This window comes from Silurus meridionalis, chromosome 28 (assembly GCF_014805685.1).
Source record: "Silurus meridionalis isolate SWU-2019-XX chromosome 28, ASM1480568v1, whole genome shotgun sequence".
NCBI lineage: Eukaryota > Metazoa > Chordata > Actinopteri > Siluriformes > Siluridae > Silurus > Silurus meridionalis.
Genome location: NC_060911.1, coordinates 15,005,596 through 15,026,801, shown reverse-complemented (window position 1 = coordinate 15,026,801; position 21,206 = coordinate 15,005,596). Strand labels below are relative to the sequence as shown.

The following is a 21,206-nucleotide window of genomic DNA, read 5'->3' as shown; positions in this document are numbered from 1 at the left end:
TCTACACTCTTCTTTTTTTTACTGAAAACACACTGAACTGTAAATAATAGTAAAATGATTATGAGATGATAAATGATGAGTAAAATGGTGAGATTTCAGGATCTGAGTATCTACACAGGCATGTAGTGAGTGTTTACAGACTGAACACTGCTACAGGCGGAGCTCCAGTGGTTTTCTGGATGTGAGCCACAGAAGACGAGAAGCTCACAGCATCGGAAACTTGTGTAGAACAGAAACCTTCATCATGGCGCTAATCTGCAGTGTTTATGGAATTCTTCAGTGTCACTGATGTTCAGGAAAAACGGGAAAATGTTGATCTGAGAAACGCGCACTATGGAGTATAACAATGGTGTGAATATTTCAGCAGGAAACAGGATTCTCCGTACTTTTCTCTTTCTGATGTGCTGTAAGTGTACACACACACACACACACACACACACACAAAAAGAATTATTAATAATAATAATAATAATAATAATAATAATTGGTGTGTTGGAGGGAATTAAGTCTTCTCCATGTGCAGATGAACTCTGATCCTCAGCTTCAGAACTGGGTGTAACTGAGTCCTCTGAGGAGATCAGGTTTCTCACTGCTCTCACTTTTACAACAAACACATTTATTTCTGTTACATTTTACACCTAAAAACACTCACAGTAAGAGTTATTGTCACTGGACTGGTGCTCTGTGCACTACATCTATTACTGTACTGTTTCTTTATAACATTACATTTTATTTCAATTACAGAAAATCATTAACTTTAGAAAGTAAAGTTTAGTCTAGTTTTTAGGGCAGTTAGAATCCCGTATCAAACAAGAATGGGACAACATTCCTCTCCCAAAACTCTACCAACTGTTTCCTCAGCTCACATATATATATGTTTGTTTATAGCACATATCCTTCTGTAAATTTCAGTTTATAGTAATAGCATCTGTATATTATGTTCGTAGTACATACACATTTGTAAATTACTGCTATAATACCATTTTATTAAATTTGTGTAACTTATGTAAACACTGTATATCCTGCACTTGCTGCTATTGCACTTCTCGTTAGACCTAAACTGCATTTCGTTGCCTTGTGCTTGTGCATGTGTAATGACAATAAAGTTGAATCTAATCTAATCTAATATACAGACTGGTGTTAAAAGTAGAAGAGATTCTTTACGGTGGGAAACATGGCCCTGTCCCAACTTTTTTTAAACCTTTTGCAGCAACAAATTCAAAATAACTGTATTTGTTTCCCTAAAATAAAACATTTCCTCAGTTCATTTAGTATATTTTTTATGTTATTTTCTAAATAAAATATAAGTTTATAAGATTTGGGAACAATTGAATTCTGTTTTTATTTGCATTTAACACAGTGTCCTAATATTTTTAGGCTTGTAGTAATAGATGTTCTGCTGTAGTGTATAATAATATATTCACTAAAGAACATACAGATTCCATAAATTGTAATATTTTTCAATGTAAATTTGTAAACATCATCTGAAATCACACATGAATCACAGTAAAGATTTAATGGACTGTTTGTGATTGTTTGTGAGTAAAATATTGAACCTGAAGTTGTGATGCAGGTTTACTGAGTGCAGCTGGAGATGAGATGGTCACACTGCAGGAAGTGGAAGGAACCACTATAACTCTCCATACTGGGATTACTGGAATTCAGACTGATGCTCATATAGTTTGGTTTCATGGACCTGAGAAAGCAGAAGAAAAAATATTATACAGTCAGATGTTTAAAGGAGAAACTGTTACAGAAATCAGTGAGAGATTTAAAGAGAGACTGCAGCTGGACAGAACCAGTGGAGCTTTAACCATCAGGAACATCAGCAGGAACCATTCTGGAGTTTATTTATTACACGTCATCACTGAAGATCTCTCATCTAGGACTTTCAGAGTCAGTGTTTATGGTGAGTAAAACTGTTTCCTGTCTCCTTTCTTTCCATGTTCAGACCTCAAAATTTATAATTACTATAAACTCAATCAGAGCTGAGGAACATCGAGAATCACCTGAGTACAATCAATAAAACTTCACAGAGAAAATTAATTTACAGCTAATTAAATCATCAGGTGAACGCGTCAGGGGAATCAGCCAATCACATGTCAGGGGCGGAGTTAATTCTGAAACCAAACAAGCAGATGGGAAACTGTACAGAAAGCAGAAATCATGATACTGAGTGATGCACTGAGGAAAACTTTCTCAGATTAGATACTGTCACATTATAATAATTGTTCAGCTTGTTATTGATCTGTTTTATTAAATGTGTGTTTGTGTTTCTTAGCTCCAGTATCAACTCCAGTAATAAATCTAAGTGGAAAAAGAAGTGGGTTCTCCACAGAGTCGTGTTCCCTCTTGTGCTCTGTGGAGAATGGAGAAGATGTGAAATTATCCTGGTACAGAGAGAATGAGAGAATCTCCATCACCAATAACACAGATCTCAGTGTTCCCCTCAATCTCCCACTTCAAATACAACACCATGAGAAGAACACGTATATCTGTGTGTCTGCAAACCCTGTCAGCAATAAAACTACTTCTCTCAGCATCACACAGCTCTGTGTTCACAACTCAGGTACATCAGAGAGATGAAACTCTCATCATTCAGTGGTGTCAATATCAACAATACTGTGAAAATGTATGTATGCACAGAATAAGTGGCATCATCATGTTACAGGTTTCTTATGATGTTTACATTTCTCACTACACTTTTCTGAGATATTTTGAGGAAATTTCTCTACTTTTTTACAGAAAGCAAATAAATATTGAGATTTGTATCTGCCTTCATATATTATGGTGTATATTTATGTGACAGTCTCATATCTGTATCATTTACAGAAATAATTAATAAACATATCGTATTGTTCACAGGACAATCTGAAGTTTCTCGTTATCATCTTCCTGCCCTGATATCTGCTGGAGTGTTTGTGTTATTAATAATATCTGTATTTGTGTGGATTTGGCTGAAAAAGAAAAAGCAACAAGGCGAGTAACACGTCTTTCTGTTCACGTGTGTGTTTTCATCTTTATATTTGTCCTGTTTTATACAATTTCCTGTGATTTGTGTGTTTAGTTCCTGAACAAGCTGAAGGTCTGATCTACGCTGATATAACAGTTACAGCTCACAGCACAGAGAGAGTTCAAGAGGTAAAGATCTACATGAAACTCCTGAAAATGATCCTGATGTGAAATGTGATTGAGGATTTGGTGTAAAATCACATTTGTTCCACAGGAGTGATAAAATCTCCCCTGATTCACATCCTGAAATCTACTGCTGTGTTTTACAGGAAAAAAACTCCAGAAAAGCACAAGGTGAAACGGAGGAGGAGCCAGTGCTGTATTCAGAAGTGAGGAGATCAAAGTAATTCATCACATCAATATGTCACTTCGTCGTGTCTGAACGAGTGTTTCTGCTGCTCTCATTAAAACCTGTTCACACCCTGATGAAGATCTGATCTGAGCTGTGCTGAGAGAAATCCTGTAGGGGTTCAGGCGTCTCTTCAGGCCTCAGTGTCTAATATTTGAATATTTACTGCTTTTACTAACAAACATTAAAGTTCATGTGCTAAAAAGTTCAGCTAAAAAAAGGAGTTCAGTAAATCAGCAGCTCCAGTTTTCCATCTGTTTACGCTTCTCATAGGTTCCCTGGTGGTCTAGTGGTTAGGATGCGGCGCTCTCACCGCTGTGGCTAGGGTTCGATCCCCAGTCAGGCAACCAGCCCCAGCCATTAGTGTTGCACAAGCCTTAGTGCCGGTCTCAAGCCCGGATAAATGGGGAGGGTTGCGTTAGGAAGGGCATCCAGCGTAAAAACATGTGCCAAATCAAACATGCTGTGGCGACCCCTAACAGGAGAAGCCGAAAGAAAGTTTGCACTTCTCACATTACAGCACATTGTTCGGATCAGATACACATCCAGAGCTCTGTGTGTGTGTGTGTGTGTGTGTGTGTGTGTGTGTGTGTGTGTGTGTGTGTGTGGGGTATATTAGTCAGCATTGTATTCACTTCTCACATGAACACGTGACTGTAGATCCTGAAAAACTTGATCATGTCTTTCTTCCTGAAACTCTGTTGATCCTCTCAGTGTGTGTAGATCAAACAAACACCTTCAGGACTTTAAGAGACAGAACATATAATATGTGAGTGACGTGTGTAGTGTTTTATTTCTAATAAAAATGTACATGTGGAAATTCCTCTTTTGATCTTTTTTGTTTTATGAAACATTAAAAAGCTGAGATTCTGCACAATTTCATGATTTTAATATATTTTCAGTTCTCATTAAATAACAATAAATTCATTTCCGAACACAGATCTCTCCTTCCTGCCTTTAAAAGGTGCTGTTTCCTGTATAAATATTTCTATAGAATTATTAGTAAATTTACTATATATTGTCCTTTACTGTACTATACTATAGAGTTGTTATTATTATATAGAGTTTTTATTTTTACCAAACAATATAAATCTCCCAAAGCTTTTACTTTATAGCTGATAGACTTTATATTTACAATTTTTTTTTTTATTTTGTCAATTAAAACACAAAAGTTTAAATCATTTGTCCTGTAATTTATAAAAGATATGAATATTTATTAGTTTGGTAAATAATGTGAGTAATTCAGAAATAATTCAGTATTAAAATTAGAATTAAAACCTTTTTTATGAAGCATCAACAGTTTGATTATAAATCAGGAAGGAATTTTACACCTAAACACTTATTTATTTTATTATTGATGCCAAATTCAGACTTTAATCAGACTCGAACATGTTACTGTAAGTCCACTTTCACTTTATAGTATTTATTTAATAATAATCAACTTAAAAATCAACTTCATTGCACATTGTTCACACACACAAACACACATACACACACACACACACACACACACACACACACACACACATTAAGGATGTAAATTACACTTCACGTCCTGCTGATTTCTAATTTAGTTTAATTTCTGGTGGAAATGTAAGATCTCAGGTTTCTGTAACTCACCTGCAGTGTCATTTCCAGTCTTATGTACTAATTGTTTATGTATAAACAGAATATAAACATTAAAATAGTCTTTATTCTGTCAGAATGTGTTCGTGTCAGTGTTAATGTCTAGTTTTGTCCACTAGAGGCCGCCATTATTCCACATCTCGTCATTTCTCTGCTAGTTAATAATCACACACACAGCGAGTGACGAAGCGTCTAAATAAACTGTTTTAATGAAAGTTGTCGACTTGAGTGACATCGACCAATGAGGATTAGATGTGGTTTTGTCCCGCAATGTGAAAAATTTTAAAGTTTTCTTTTGCCTTGTTTATATGTTTGTAATTTTGGATTTGATTAACAGTCTTATGGGTTCATGTCCTATAAGTCACAGATTGTCTGATGTTTATCCTGTTGAACACACTGATTGATTCAGGAACTCGATGTAGCTGCAGCACTCACACTTTTCTACAATAGAAACAGGGCATATTTATTTTATCACCTTCAGCAGAATCATTGGTCTGGTTTAATATCTCTGTACCTTTAAGCCAGTGGTGTCCAAACTCCAGCCCGCAATAAATTTTTAATTGGCCCGTATCAAATATATAATGGTTTATAGCCTTTCCATAATATTTATGGCTAAATGTACTGTAGTTCTGAATTTTAACACTAGATGGAGCTGTACTGCCTCGAACAAGGCAGCGCCTCCACAACTCAAGCAATCAAAGAATCAAAGGTGCTCAGGGTCACCAAACTGCGGCCTGCCACCCAATTTAATTGGCCCGTATCAAAGTCTGAAAATATAATGATTTATAGACCTCACATAATATTTACACTTAAAAGCGCCTCCAGATCGCATGCAATCAAAAAAGTAACTTTTATTTTTCACCACTAGGTGGAGCTGTACTGTCTAGAATCTAGACAGCGAAAGCAGTAAAAAAAAAAAAGTGCTCATTGTCACCAGAAATGGTGGAACAAAAGGGACTGCCAACCTGAGGCTGTAACTGAGAGAATTACCTGCCAACTTTTTTGTAAAAAATAAAATGAGAATGTACTAATGGAGAGCTGTGATGGAGGCTTTTTTTCTTTAAACATGTTCATTTATCAAACGTGATTTACCTTCATTTGATTGATTTTAACAATATTCAGGAATATATGTTTTCCTCAGGAAAAAAGGTTTGGACGCCCCTGCTTTAAGCCAAGAAAGACTCATGTATCTGATATTTCACAGAACATAACACTGAACATCTGGATCCAGTGCGCCTGGTCATGTATGGAGAAGAAACAGGAACTGTGTGAAGAAGAGACTGGGGTTTATCATAATGGTGCATTTTTATAAGAATATTTGGGTGAACACTGTAATATTTATTCACCATAAAAACTGATTTTGCTAGATAAAAGATCTTATTTCAGGATTTAATAAATAATAAATAAACTCCAGAATGGTTCCTGCTGATGTTCCTGATGGTTAAAGTGCCACTGGTTATGTTCAGCTGCAGTATCTCTTTAAATCTCTACTGAGTTCTGTAACTGTTTCTCCTTTAAACACCTACTGAACAATATCTTTTCCTCTGCTTTCATAAAACCACTGAATGAGCATCACTCTGAATTCCAGTAATCCCAGTATAAGAGTTATTGTGGCTCATTCCACTTCATACAGTGTGATCATCTCATCTCCAGTTACATTCAGCAGACTTGAATACCAACACAAGCAACACATCAGACTCCTTTTATACAATGATATTTCAATTTGTGCATGAATTTTCTCCCCAAAAACACAAATTTTATCCCAAAACTACTTTTGCTTTCAAGACACCATTACCTGGTTTCCTCTTTGGTAGGTCCTAAGAACTGCATTTTAGGTACATCTTATAAGACCTGCTGTAAAGGAGATGCTCTGGAACTTTTCCACTGGTACAGACATGAGACAAAACCCTCCGGCACACTTTGGACCAAGTGAGAATAATGAATGGTCAGCAAATAAAACGTTATACTCTCCTACCCCTAACTTTGTCCTTATTAAAGACAAGCTTTATCAAATGACCAGGACACTCACAGAAAAGAGGAGGCGACCCAGTTGTTGATCCCAAAGAGCCGCACGGGGATGCCAATGGACACTTGGGACACGACAGAACACAAGAACGTCTGTTGCCCCTTCACTTGGCCGGGCATTCACGGTGATGTGCTCCTTCAAAGGTATGGACCTCCTTAAACCATTAAAGCAGACTGCACGAGGGTATCACTTGATGCTAGTTTTGGTCGACTTCACAATGCGATATACGGAAGCACTGCCTTTCCACAGCATCTCAGCACACAGTGTAACTGTTCCGTGTTATTTCCCGAAAGTGATCCTGACAGTTCAAGACACGGGTCATGGACCTTCAAGGTCACTTGGCAGGTTGGGAATGTTAACTATTTTAAAGGTTCTTAAGTTACAGCAGGGATTTTCCAACGTTTTTTTTGCCTCTGCCCAGTTGCAGGAACTTTCTAGAACAGCACACTGACATGCTCCTATGGTGCACAGGTACCTCTATTTGTAAGATCTATGAGCTACGCTTCTTTATCATGGAGTCTCACAGTGACAGGTTCAGCCTCGTGGTCCTGTACCCAAAGGTGATTGTTGGTTCCGTGTGGACTTTAGAAACATCAGCACAGTATCTTAATTTGATGTCTACCCAATACCTCGACTTGACAAACTGCTTGAGCAGAAGATATTATTATTGTCAGATCCCCATGACTCCAATATCTTACATTAAATGTTTTTTTTTTACACTCTGTCTTACTGATATTGTACCACATGACTAACATGGTAATTATGTTGATATTTACTGCTTGGAAACTCTTGTGGTATCTGATGCTCCAATTAATAAACTTTGGCTTTCTTTCATTCATTTTTGCAGCTAAGATGCTTGAAGCTCTTGGTCTTGTGGTTTATCTGGTTTTCCATCATGGAAGCGGCTTTCAAATAAATCACACCAGATCACAAACATCTTTCATATTATTTCTGTCACAGCTCTGAAGGAAGTGGTGAGAATACAGTGGGCAAATGTGTGAAAGAATTAAAAGAAGGTCTCAAAAGATACAAGTTCAGCTTTGTATGTTAGAGGTTATGATGTAGAAACTAGTGTGTGATGTGTAGACTGATCTTCAGGTCAGTGTGATGTAATGCTACAGAGACTAAAGACATGTTCTGGGTTCATTTGTAATAAAAAACAACAAAACGTTTGACCCAAAATCATGTGTCACTACTTTTAAATGTTTTTCAAAGAAAACCAGCACAAGGTCTCGTGCATCTCTGTGCCACTGCAACTCATAATAGAACCTGTGGCCTCTGTATGTAGGGCAGTACAATGTGTGTGTGTGAATGTGGTTTGTGCTGTTTGATGGAACACAAGTAGAAAGGCTGGTGTGTGAAAGTGTGGAAAGTGTGTGTGTGTGTGTGTGTGTGTGTGTGTGTGTGTGTGTGTGTGTGTGTGTGTGTGTGTGTGTGTGTGTGTGGTGTATGGACTGCTTCATCCCACATGCAGTAAAGAGCTAGGTTTTAAAAGTAGAACACGCTGATGTGAAAATACACTCAGAAATAACACTATGCTGTGCGTTAGCATAAACAAACGCATATCCACCAAAACAAAACATTTTCATCCTCAATCAAACAATTCAACATTCCATTTCGATTCATCTGTAAAAGAAAATTTATTCAATTTCTCGTGTGCTATTGTTGATATATTTCTATAAAGCGAAACAAATGGAGATTATAATTCAACACCATTCATAGATAAACAGCAGCATCAGCAGATTTACTGCATCTAATGTGTTGCCATAACAACCAACCACAAGCATCAGATCAATATTTAACTGATTCTTATCTACAGATCAACACAAAGGCACAACTAACAAACAAACAGCTGACAGCAAACATGCCGAGTCGATTTCTAAAAACAGCAGTTATTCTACAGTCAGTAATTACAGACCAGCTGCTGTTCTGCTGTTCAACATCTGGCTTGTGTGGCATCTGCTCTCAATCCTGCATTTAAACGTGTAGAAGCTCAACCATCGATCTGAAAAGAGGTGTGGAGTACAGGTGGATTCAATATATTGATGAGATGATTTGTTTTTTTGTTTATTTATTTATTTAAGGTCACAGGACATTAAAGTTTATTTACAGAATGAACATTCATTTGACACATTAATCAGATAAACATGGCACACATTCAGGGTCTTACTCACGTGAGTGTTCAACAGGAAGTCTGATGATGAATTTAGAAAGATTCTACCACAGTCAGAGGAAATGAAAAAAAAACACAAAATATCAAAGAAGATAAACACAAACTCATAAACATGTTTAAATTAAAGTGTGTGTATAAAAGACTAAAATTAGACAATATTGGAGTACAGCGCTTCATTTAGACCACTTGAGTGTACACAAGCTGGCCATTGTAACTTCCTGTTCACTCTGAAGTTCTGCAGACACCAAAACATCTTCAAAGACTTCAGTAAATCATGACCGAATCATGTGTTTGTCAGCTGCAGCTAAATGTAAAAGAACACTATTAAAAAATACATCAATTTTTAAGATCTGAATTTCACCTAGAAATGATTCTTTCTAATGGACATGTTACTGTAAATTTACAGAAACAACATAAAATCTGAAATAGAACATCCACCATAAACTACAAATAAACTCCCAAGGAAGACACTGTTCAGCTTGTAGATCACCCAGGTCACTGGAGCTGGGAGCAAGCAGAGGCCTCCTAGCAAGAAGCAGAGATTAAATTACAGAATTAATTGTAAAGCCATGTGACAGGTCTGGAAGGTCTGACTGTCAGCTGCAGATATTGTCATGGCGTAGGAGACCACACTGTCGGTCTCAGTTCATGCCACGCCATTGGCCCCAGGTATGAGCAGGATGTGGGAGGCCTCAGGTTTTAGCAGGTGGTGAGAGTTTATGTCATTGGCTTATGTAATTAACAAGTTGTGAGAGGCCCCATTTTTATCCTCAGGCATGAACAGGTTGTAGAAGAACAGTTATCAGCCTCTGGCAGGAGCAGGGTTTGGCCCTGTCAGTGACTTAAAGTGGCGTGGGAGGCCAACTTGAAGACCTCTAACTGGAACTCCTCATTGGAAGCCAGGCTGTCAAACTCAGACAGCAGTATGGCATTAAAGGCCACAGAAAAGTTTGAGGGCACCTAATTGAAACATTAATGGCCTCTAGAGAGAGCTTAATGGGGGAGACTTCACTGTCAGCCACAGTCTGGAGCTCTTCATGATGGGCCTCCTCACTGGGCTCAGAAAGAAGCTCTGCAGGGGACGATGCTTTTACTTCGTCTCAAGCCCTTTTCTATACTTAGAATTAAATTAAGCCAAGTGTGTTTATACAATAGACAGTAACAGACTGATAGCTCCTGAAAAAAAAATCCTCCAGGTCAAGGTCAAAGGTGGGATCCTCAAACACCTTTATCAATACGCCAAACAAATTGGCTACAGTGACAAACCTTCTGGTTTTAGTGGTAACCTACAGCCCAGCCCACTGGTGGGTTCAGATGGTGGCCTGGGACAACGTGTACCTTAATCCGTGCTGTTTCTCTGGCTTGGAGTTCCAAGTGCTTTCAAAATAAATCAGGCTCTGAAGAAAAAATCCTTTCAGGATATTCTTTTGGCCAATGAAGGTATTCTGGCAGGTACCCAGTAAACTACTGGAGAAAATGCACATAGCATAAAGCTGGCCTGGTTAACCTTTGGTGTAGCCAAGCTTGAAGAGTTTGATGTTTGGTCACATGCCAATTTCAACCCACCAGTTACATACCCCATCATATACCAGCAAACAACTGGAAAGGTGAAAACATGTTCTTGAAGCCAAACATCTGCATCTGTTCAATCTGCTGCTCATGCTACATCACTGTGTATATTTGAAAAGTGGTATCTTCTACAAGAATCAGCTCACACACACCCATGAGTGTTTAGTATCCCTTTAGTTGATATGTAAGAAAGAGGAAGCCCCACCCACTTAGTAAACACCTTCAGGATATAAACTGGTGCAATCCAAGAAGTGTCTTAACGTATCAACCAATCAAACAAAGCTGCATTAATTATTTACAAAAACAAACATCAATGAGGAGGAACCCAGGAAGTTTGGTAAAAACACAGTCATGATGGTGGCAATCAAAAATTCCATAAGACTGAGCAAAGAAAAAAAAACCTTGTAAAGTACCAAGCAGAGTGTTTCTGTCTGACTCATGAGTCACTTTGATGTCAGATATGTTAAGAGTTCTAGTTTAGAGAGAGATGTTGTGATGATGAAGTGAAGTGATGAGGATTTGTTAAAGCAGGACAGGAATCATTATAACTGGAGTTATAAAGCTGAATGTTCTGCTGTACATGAATACACTGTTGTTAAAGCAGTTAAATCTTCTGCTTTCAGCTTGTTCTTCCTGACACGCTGTGGTTGATGTTACATCTCAATGCTGTACACATTACAGTGCAGCAGATAAACTGAGTCCAGCTCAGATCCTGAACCTACACAGATATAATATGGAGTCTGAAATGGCAGCATGATGTGCTTTATAAAATGAAGAACATCTGCTCTGCTCTTTCATCATTCATCATTTCATACAGTTACACACCCATATCATGAACTAGTCTAGCGAGTTTCTCCTAACGGCATGTCAATTCTGTTTTCTGTCACTCTACAATTCCATTAGAGAATGAGAAATAAACCATAGAAACAGATTTAATGGTGTTTTTTAAAATGAACCAATTATTTACATATTGTCTGTGCATTAGGATTAGATTCGTGTTAAACTGTTGGCTATTTGAGGAAGCAGCAACAAACTAGAAAACCACTTGGCTTGGACACGTGTTTTTGCTGAATCATCAACTGGTGTTGTTACTCTACACTAAAAGGCTTCGTGTGGATTTTAGTTTGAAGCAGTTTTTATCCTGTTTTATTCAATACTCTATTCAGTCTTTATGTTTGGGCCATGTGACTTATTACTCCAGTTTTAATATGAGAGGAACAAGTCCAGACTCACAGTGAGGATTCCAGTCAGAACAGAGTGTGAGTGCAGGAATATTACAAACCGAAAGTAACAAACTGATGATGAAAAATTCTCTCAACATGTTCCAGCTTGTTCCAGGCAGCCGCTTTCTGTAACTGACTCAATCTTCATTGTTTACAAACCTCTGCTAGGAATTTCTTTCTTTATAAACATGATACAGACATAATAACTTCATGAGGTTCAGCTGAACCTGTGAGTGCTTCTTCTGTGGAAATGAATAAATAAAAGTCTCTCACATGCATGAAGGGAGAATATTACAGGGTGCAGTCATGCAGTAGTGTCTTATAACACTGGAGTCTGTTCAGTTAAATGCTTTGCTCAGATTCTCTCTCTCTATCTCTCTATCCTCCCTCCCCCTCTCTCTTCCCCTCCCCCTCTCTTGTTCTCTCTCTCTCTCCATATCTGAGATTTTATCTTCAGCCTTGAACCTAAATGGCGTATTGATGTGGTTCACTGAAAAAGACGAGTGCATTTTGGTTCTTTTATGAAATTAGTAGGAAACGCAAAATCGACAAACCCAAAATTAAGAAGTGAAATCTGAGCTGGGAAACAACCTGAAAAACCTGAGATCAGACCAAATATAAATAATATATCACCAGGATATAGATTCATATTCTCTCCAGTCCTTCACCCTCCATCCATTTCTTTCTCCAAGCAGCTACAGCTGTTCTCTTGTTGTGCTAACTAGCTAACTAGTTCTCTCATCACCACTAACTAACTCCAGTTGTGTAAAGTTTAGTAACCTGGATATTGTGTTGTACAGTGTGCTGTTATCACTCCCAGACACACCGGCTTTTACATCCCAAAAGCATTTGATATCTCACTCATATTGATTTGAGGATGATGAGAAATTAAGAGATGATGCATTCACTTCTTCAGCACAATAAGAATCAGAGAGGAAATGAAAACTGCCTGTGAGGTCTCCAACCCTCAGCTGTGGAATCTTCTGACTCTCTGATTGTTTTTCTTGGTTTTATGGAAATACTCAGATCTCTTCACTGTCTCCATCTTTACACTGAACAACATCCAAAAACAGTGAATGAACAATTAACAGAGAAAGGAAATGATAAAACAGTGACATTTGTTCTAGCTGGTGCAGAGGTTTGTGGTGGGTTCAGTGTTCAGATCTCTGACTCACAGACAGTAAAGGGGGAAGTGGTGATGGACGACCAGACTGCAGAAATGATCAACTTCATATTTATCTTTAACACAGAACCTGTAAAGTTCTGAAAGTGCTGAAGTGTTCGTTCTGTTCGATCTACACTGAGTGTTAATGTGTTTACTGAGAACCAGTGAATCATTAAAACCTCATAACACTTATTAAAGGTCACATAGAAAAACGAAGCAGGATCACACTTTATATTCAAAGCTTTTTATTAAATGTAAATTTCTGCTTATAAATACAGACTGAAGTGAAACATGTTACCTGCATGTACTGTAACGTCTACCTGAGGGTGTACAAACTTATGCAGAAATGTAGACAGGAGTCCAGTCCAGTGCTGAACTTCCTACAACAGAATCCACAGAATAAATACTGACAGTGATTCCTGACCATCAGGACATTAGAATGAAATACCACACATTTATCTACAGTACAGTAAAAATATAAAGAAATCTATATAAAGAATGCTAAAGAAATCTGGGAGTCTGAAGAAATGAGGGTTGGTGGTGTTAGACGTTGATCCATGTAACCACCACATGTAACCACATGTTCAGGATGTTGGAGGTGGAGTCATGTGACATCAGATAATCGCATGGCAATGCCAGGGTTTTTTTTCTACAATCTTCTTTTCACTGAAAACACACTGAACTGTAAATAATAGTAAAATGATTATGAGATGATAAATGATGAGTAAAATGGTGAGATTTCAGGATCTGAGTATCTACACAGGCATGTAGTGAGTGTTTACAGACTGAACACTGCTACAGGCGGAGCTCCAGTGGTTTTCTGGATGTGAGCCACAGAAGACGAGAAGCTCACGGCATCGGAAACTTGTGTAGAACAGAAACCTTCATCATGGCGCTAATCTGCAGTGTTTATGGAATTCTTCAGTGTCACTGATGTTCAGGAAAAACGGGAAAATGTTGATCTGAGAAACGCGCACTATGGAGTATAACAATGGTGTGAATATTTCAGCAGGAAACAGGATTCTCCACACTTTTCTCTCTCTGATGTGCTGTAAGTGTACACACACACACACACACACACACACACACACAAACAGAATGAATAATAATAATAATAATTGGTGTGTTGGAGGGAATAAAGTCTTCTCCATGTGCAGATGAACTCTGATCCTCAGCTCCAGAACTGGGTGTAACATTACATTTTATTTAAATTAGAGAAAATCATTAACTTTACAAAAAAAATACTATTTCAGTAACAGGGTAAAGTTTAGTCAATTTTTTTGTAAATTAATAAATGAATAAAATCAATTGAATTATTGTGTTAATGGTAAGAAGTAAATGATCTAATAGATTTATTGTGCAGATTTCAGATGATGATGATGTTTTCCACTTTTATCATTTCACAATTTATTTTCTTTAATTTTTATGTCTATTTTCTAATCTGTTGCTAAAACATTATAACTTTTAGTACTATTGTAAAGTCGGTGAAAACTTCTGCAAGCTGCATTTAAAAAAAATGAATTGACAGATTATTAATTTAGAAATTGAACTTTGAGGAATTTTAGTTTGCAATAAAATTCCATCTGAAACAATCTGTTATTTATAATTCAGATAAATCCCTTGATTTTTACAACCCCAAGTCCAATAATGTTTATTAAAAGAACAATTTCTTCATAAACCCATATTTTATTATATTAATATATATTTTATTCACAATAAAAGACAGAAAACATATTAAATGTTTGAACTGCTTCATAGTAGAAGAGTCTGGATGCTGAACTGGTCTGTCTACAGTCCAGAACTTTCACCAATTAAAACCATGTGGTGCATCACAAAGCAAAAAATACAACAAAGAAGATCTAGGACTGTAGGGCAGTTAGAATCCTGTATCAGACATGAATGGGAGAACATTCCTCTCCCAAAACTCTACCAACTGTCTCCTCAGCTCACAGATATATACAGACTGGTGTTAAAAGTAGAAGAGATTCTGTACGGTGGGAAACATGGCCCTGTCCCAACTTATTAAAAAATTGTTGAATCCATCAAATTCAAAATGAACGTATTTGTTCCCCTAAAATAAAACATTTCCTCAGTTCATTTAGTATATTTTCTATGTTCTTTTCTAAATAAAATGAGTTTATAAGATATGCAAATAATTGAATTCTGTTTTATTTACATTTAACAAAGTGTCCCAATATTTTTGTGCTTGTATTAATAGATGTTCTGCTGTAGTGTATAATAATATATTCAATACAGAACATACAGATTCCATAAAATATTATATATTTATATTGTGAATTTAAAAACATCATCTAAAATCACACATGATTTACAGTAAAGTTTTAATGGACTGTTTGTGAGTAAAATATTGAACCTGAAGCTGTGATGCAGGTTTACTGAGTGCAGCTGGAGATGAGATGGTCACACTGCAGGAAGTGGAAGGAACCACTATAACTCTCCATACTGGGATTACTGGAATTCAGACTGATGCTCATATTGTTTGGTTTTATGGACCTGAGAAAGCAGAAGAAAAGATATTGAACAGTCAGATGTTTAAAGGAGAAACTGTTACAGAAATCAGTGAGAGATTTAAAGAGAGACTGCAGCTGGACAGAATCAGTGGAGCTTTAACCATCAGGAACATCAGCAGGAACCATTCTGGAGTTTATTTATTACATGTCATCACTGGACGTCTCTCATCTAGGACTTTCAGAGTCAGTGTTCATGGTGAGTAAAACTGTCTCCTTTCTACTTTCTGTCCATGTTCAGACCTTCAACTTTATATTTACTATAAACTCAATCAGACCTGAGGAACAGCGAGAATCACCTGAGTACAATCAATAAAACTTCACAGAGAAAATTAATTTACAACTAATTAAAGTAAATCACAGACCAGGTGAACGTGTCAGGGGAATCAGCCAATCACATGTCAGGGGCGGAGTTAATTCTGATTTAAAACCAAACAAGCAGATGGGAAACTGTACAGAAAGCAGAAATCATGAAACAAATCATGAGTGATGCACTGAGGAGAATTAAGTGACAGTTTCCAGCCATTTGCAGAAAATTCTGGTGTATTTATAATTTTTTTATAAATTAAAAAATGATAATCTTAAAAAAAATGCAGTGCTTCAAAAGGAAAACTCTCAGATTAGATGCTGTCACATTATAATAATTGTTCAGCTTGTTATTGATCTGTTCTATTGAATGTGTGTTTGTGTTTCTTAGCTCCAGTATCAACTCCAGTAATAAATGTAAGAAAAAGAAGTGGGTTCTCCACAGAGTCGTGTTCCCTCTTGTGCTCTGTGGAGAATGGAGAAGATGTGAAATTATCCTGGTACAGAGAGAATGAGAGAATCTCCATCACCAATAACACAGATCTCAGTGTTCCCCTCAATCTCCCACTTCAAATACAACACCATGAGAAGAACACGTATATCTGTGTGTCTGCAAACCCTGTCAGCAATAAAACTACTTCTCTCAGCATCACACAGCTCTGTGTTCACAACTCAGGTACATCAGAGAGATGAAACTCTCATCATTCAGTGGTATTGAGATTCGTATCATCTGCCTTCATGTATCATGGTGTATATAAAGCATTTCACTGCATGTCGTACTCTGTATGTATGTGACAAATAAAATGTGACGTCTCCCAGCCCCAGTCTCATATCTGTATCATTTACAGAAATAATTAATAAACATATCGTATTGTTTACAGGACAATCTGAAGGTTCTCATTCTCTGATTCCTGCCCTGATATCTGCTGGAGTGTTTGTGTTATTAATAATATCTGTATTTGTGGTGATTTGGCTAAAAAAGAAAAAGCAACAAGGCGAGTAACACGTCTTTCTGCTCACTTGTGTGTTTTCATCTTTATATTTGTCCTGTTTTATAAAATGTTTCTTTTTGTGTGTGTTTAGTTTCGGAAAAAGTTGAAGGTCCGACCTACGCTGATATAACAGTTACAGCTCACAGCACAGAGAGAGTTCAAGAGGTAAAGATCTACAAAAAAACTGAGAAAATGTTTCATTTTAAAGGAAAAATAAGTTGATTAAAAATTTCATGGCATCAACACATCTCAAAAAAGTTGAGACAAGGCCGTGTTTACCACTGTGTGGCGTCCTCTCTTCTTTTTATAACAGTCTGCAAACGTCTGGGGACTGAGGAGACAAGTTGCTCAAGTTTAGGAATAGGAATATTGTCTCATTCTTGTCTAATACAGGCTTCTAGTTGCTCAACTGTCTCAGGTCTTCTTTATCGCATCTTCCTCTTTATGACGCACCAAATGTTTTCTATGTGTGAAAGATCTGGACTGCAGTCTGGTCATTTCAGTACCCGGATCCTTCTTCTAAGCAGCCATGATGCTGTAATTGATGCAGTATGTGGTCTGGCATTGTCATGTTGGAAAATGCAAGGTCTTCCCTGAAAGAGACGACGTCTGGATGGGAGCATGTGTTGTTCTAGAACTTGGATATACCTTTCAGCATTGATGATGCCATTCCAGATGTGTAAGATGCCCATGTCACACGCACTCATGCAACCCCATAGCATCAGAGATGCAGGCTTCTGAACTGAGCGCCGATAAAAACTTGGGTTGTCCTTGTCCTCTTTAGTCCGGATGACATGGAGTCCCAGTTTTTCCAAAAGAACTTTACATTTTGATTCGTCTGACCACAGAACAGTTTGCCACTTTGCCACAGTCCATTTTAAATGAGCCGTGGCCCTCAGAAAACGCCTGAGCTTCTGGATCATGTTTAGATATGGCTTCTTTTTTGACCTATAGAGTTTTAGCGGTGACAGTGAATGGCACTGTGGATTGTGATCACCGACAATGTTTTCTGGAAGTCTTCCTGAGCCCATGTTGTGATTTCCTTTACAATAGCATTCCTGTATGTGATGCAGTGGCGTCTAAGGGCCTGAAGATCACGGCATTCAGTATGGATTTCCGGCCGTGACCCTTACACACAGAGATTGTTCCAGATTCTCTGAATCTTTGGATGATATGATGCACTATAGATGATGAGAACTTTAAACTCTTTTAAATTTTTCTCTGAGAAACTCCTTTCTGATGTTGCTCCACTATTTTTTGCTGCAGCATTGGGGAAAATGGTGATCCTCTGCCCATCTTGACTTCTGAGAGACACTGCTACTCTGAGAGGCTCTTTTTATATCCAATCATGTTGCCAATGATGTGAAATGTGATTGAGGATTTGGTGTAAAATCACATTTGTTCCACAGGAGTGATAAAATCTCCCCATATTCACATCCTGAAATCTACTGCTGTGTTTTACAGGAAGAAAACTCCAGAAAAGCACAAGATGAAACGGAGGCGGAGCCAGTGGTGTATTCAGAAGTGAGGAGATCAAAGTAATTCATCACATCAATACATCACTTTATTATTATTATTATTATTATTATTATTATTATTATTATATAAAGTATTTCCACATGTACAGTGTGTAGATTGTGTACAGTAACGTGAGCTTGGTTGTGGTTAAGATCAGAGTTAGATTGGATTTCAGGCTGCAGTTGGATTTATTACTTCATTCTGCGTTTGAGATAAAAGGAAGGAGATTTCAGAGGATTTGAACTGCGTCGTGTCTGAACGAGTGTTTCTGCTGCTCTCATTAAAACCTGTTCACACCCTGATGAAGATCTGATCTGAGCTGTGCTGAGAGAAATCCTGTAGGGGTTCAGGCGTCTCTTCAGGCCTCAGTGTCTAATATTTGAATATTTACTGCTTTTACTAACAAACATTAAAGTTCATGTGCTAAAAAGTTCAGCTAAAAAAAGGAGTTCAGTAAATCAGCAGCTCCAGTTTTCCATCTGTTTACGCTTCTCACATTACAGCACATTGTTCAGATCAGATACACATCCAGAGCTGTGTGTGTGTGTGTGTGTGTGTGTGTGTGTGTGTGTGTGGTATATTATTAAGTGTTGTTTTTACTCCTCACATGAACACGTGACTGTAGATCCTGAAAAACCTGATTATGTTCTTGTTTCTGAAACACTGTTGATCCTCTCAGTGTGTGTAGATCAAACAAACACCTTCAGGACTTTAAGAGACAGAAAAGTGTTTTATTTCTAATAAAAATGTACATGTGGAAATTCCTCTTTTGATCTTTTTTGTTTTATGAAACATTAAAACGCTGAGATTCTGCACAATTTCATGATTTTAATATATTTTCAGTTCTCATTAAATAACAATGAGTTGATTTCAGAACACAGATCTCTCCTTCCTGCCTTTAAAAGGCGCTGTCTTTGAATTGAATTAGAATTCTACACTGCCCCCTACTGTTTATATACAGTACTGTGTAAAAGTCTCCACACACTGCGGTATTTTTTCTACAAATTGAGATGTTTATTTTTTCTGCATTAATGATAAAAGTGAGAGAGGAAATGAGAATATAACTAGAAGTGTTTAGTGAGAGTCAGTTTCTGATAAATATATCATGGAGACTAATCTAAATTAAGAAGAACCACGTGAGTTCTCCAAGATGCAGAAAACCTGAACCTGAGAGAACTGATCCAGGATTAAAAGCTTCATAACAAATATTAATGTAGTTTATTACAGTTTACTGCTGTTTATACTTCATTTATTAAAAGTAAAAGCATGTAATTATATTTGAGGACTTTTACACAGTCTACTGTACAATCTGTTCTGTTACAGTGATAAAGTTCAATCAGAAATATTCATTCAGATCTTTTCAAACAATCAGCAACTAAAACCCTGAACTTTTCCTGTTTCCTGTAGAAATATTACTATAGAGTTATTATTATATTTACTATATACTGTAATATACTATACTATACTACAATATATTACTATAGAGTTATTATTATATAGAGTTTTTATTTTTACCAAACAATAAGAAATAATCTCCCAGAGCTTTTACTTTATAGCTGATAGACTTTATATTTACACTTTATCTTTTATTCTATCAGTTAAAACACAAAAGTTTAAATAATTTGTCCTGTAATTTATAAATGATATGAATATTTATTAGTTTGGTAAATAATGTGAGTAAATCAGAAATAATTCAGTATTAAAATCAGACTTTTTCTTGATGAAGCATCAACAGTTTGATTATAAATCAGGAAGGAATTTTACACCTAAACACTTATTTATTTTATTATTGATGCCAAATTCAGACTTTATTCACTTTATGAATAAAAGTGGACTGGAAGATGTTCCTGTAAGTCCACTTTCACTTTATAGTATTTATTCTAATCAGCTCTTTCACATGAATATTATTATAATCAGGAATGCAGATGGAAATAAATCATGAAAGAGTGAAGAATGTGAATAAAGAAGAGAAGAGAAGAGAAGAGAAGAGAAAGTTGATGAAAACAGTTTCTCCTACCATAAAGATCTGATGAAGCCTCCAGGTGGACCGATGTGAGGACACCAGAGTGTAAATGGTCAACATGACGCATTGTTCAGTAGCAGGAACTCGGCTTTCAGGAATGTTCAAGTTGTTCATCAACATTACTTTCATTCTTTCAGTCTATTTAGAAAAAGCTCTGACCTTCACGAGTCTCCGCCTGAAATGGTGGACCAGAAGGAAGCGATCGGTTTTTTATCCACACGCAGGGCGGCGCAAAACCTGTGACGATGACGAGGATGACGATGATGATCATGACGATGACGATGACGATGACGTTCATCATGAACAATGGAGAAGCACAGAGTCGTACCTGTGTAGAAACTTCCAGCAGGTAAATGAGGTCTCTTTCAGAAGCCTGAGTGATAAAGAGGAAGATGTTTCACCAAATCCCACAGGAAATGTCCTGGACTTTTTCATCTCCAAGTTTCATTACACAGATTCTGAAGGAAAAGATTTCAGGAGATTCAGGAGAAAGCAGATGTTTATTTCATTTTAATCTAAAACTAGGAGCAGTGGAACACACAGTCCTGAGCTCAGATCAGATGAGGAAATCTCAGTGTCCTGATGATATTTCCATAAGTTTGTTTAGATCACGTGAGAGGGAAAAACTGCATTCAGTGTAAAACAATGGTTTATTTACTTCTCTTTTTCTCACATTTCATACATTCACAATCGACT

General features: G+C 37.1%; 1 protein-coding gene across 1 annotated transcript; it reads left to right on the top strand.

Moving 5' to 3' along the window:
* Positions 1-19,248, top strand: LOC124381221. The gene is made up of 11 exons (XM_046842648.1): positions 1-406; positions 1,574-1,909; positions 2,282-2,569; positions 2,866-2,979; positions 3,068-3,141; positions 3,282-3,357; positions 15,535-15,870; positions 16,369-16,653; positions 16,859-16,972; positions 17,061-17,134; positions 18,434-19,248. The coding sequence occupies exons 1-11, from the start codon at positions 334-336 to the stop codon at positions 18,509-18,511; spliced, it is 1,848 nt and encodes a 615-aa protein (XP_046698604.1). The 5' UTR covers positions 1-333; the 3' UTR covers positions 18,512-19,248.
* Positions 19,249-21,206: the final 1,958 nt, after the last annotated feature.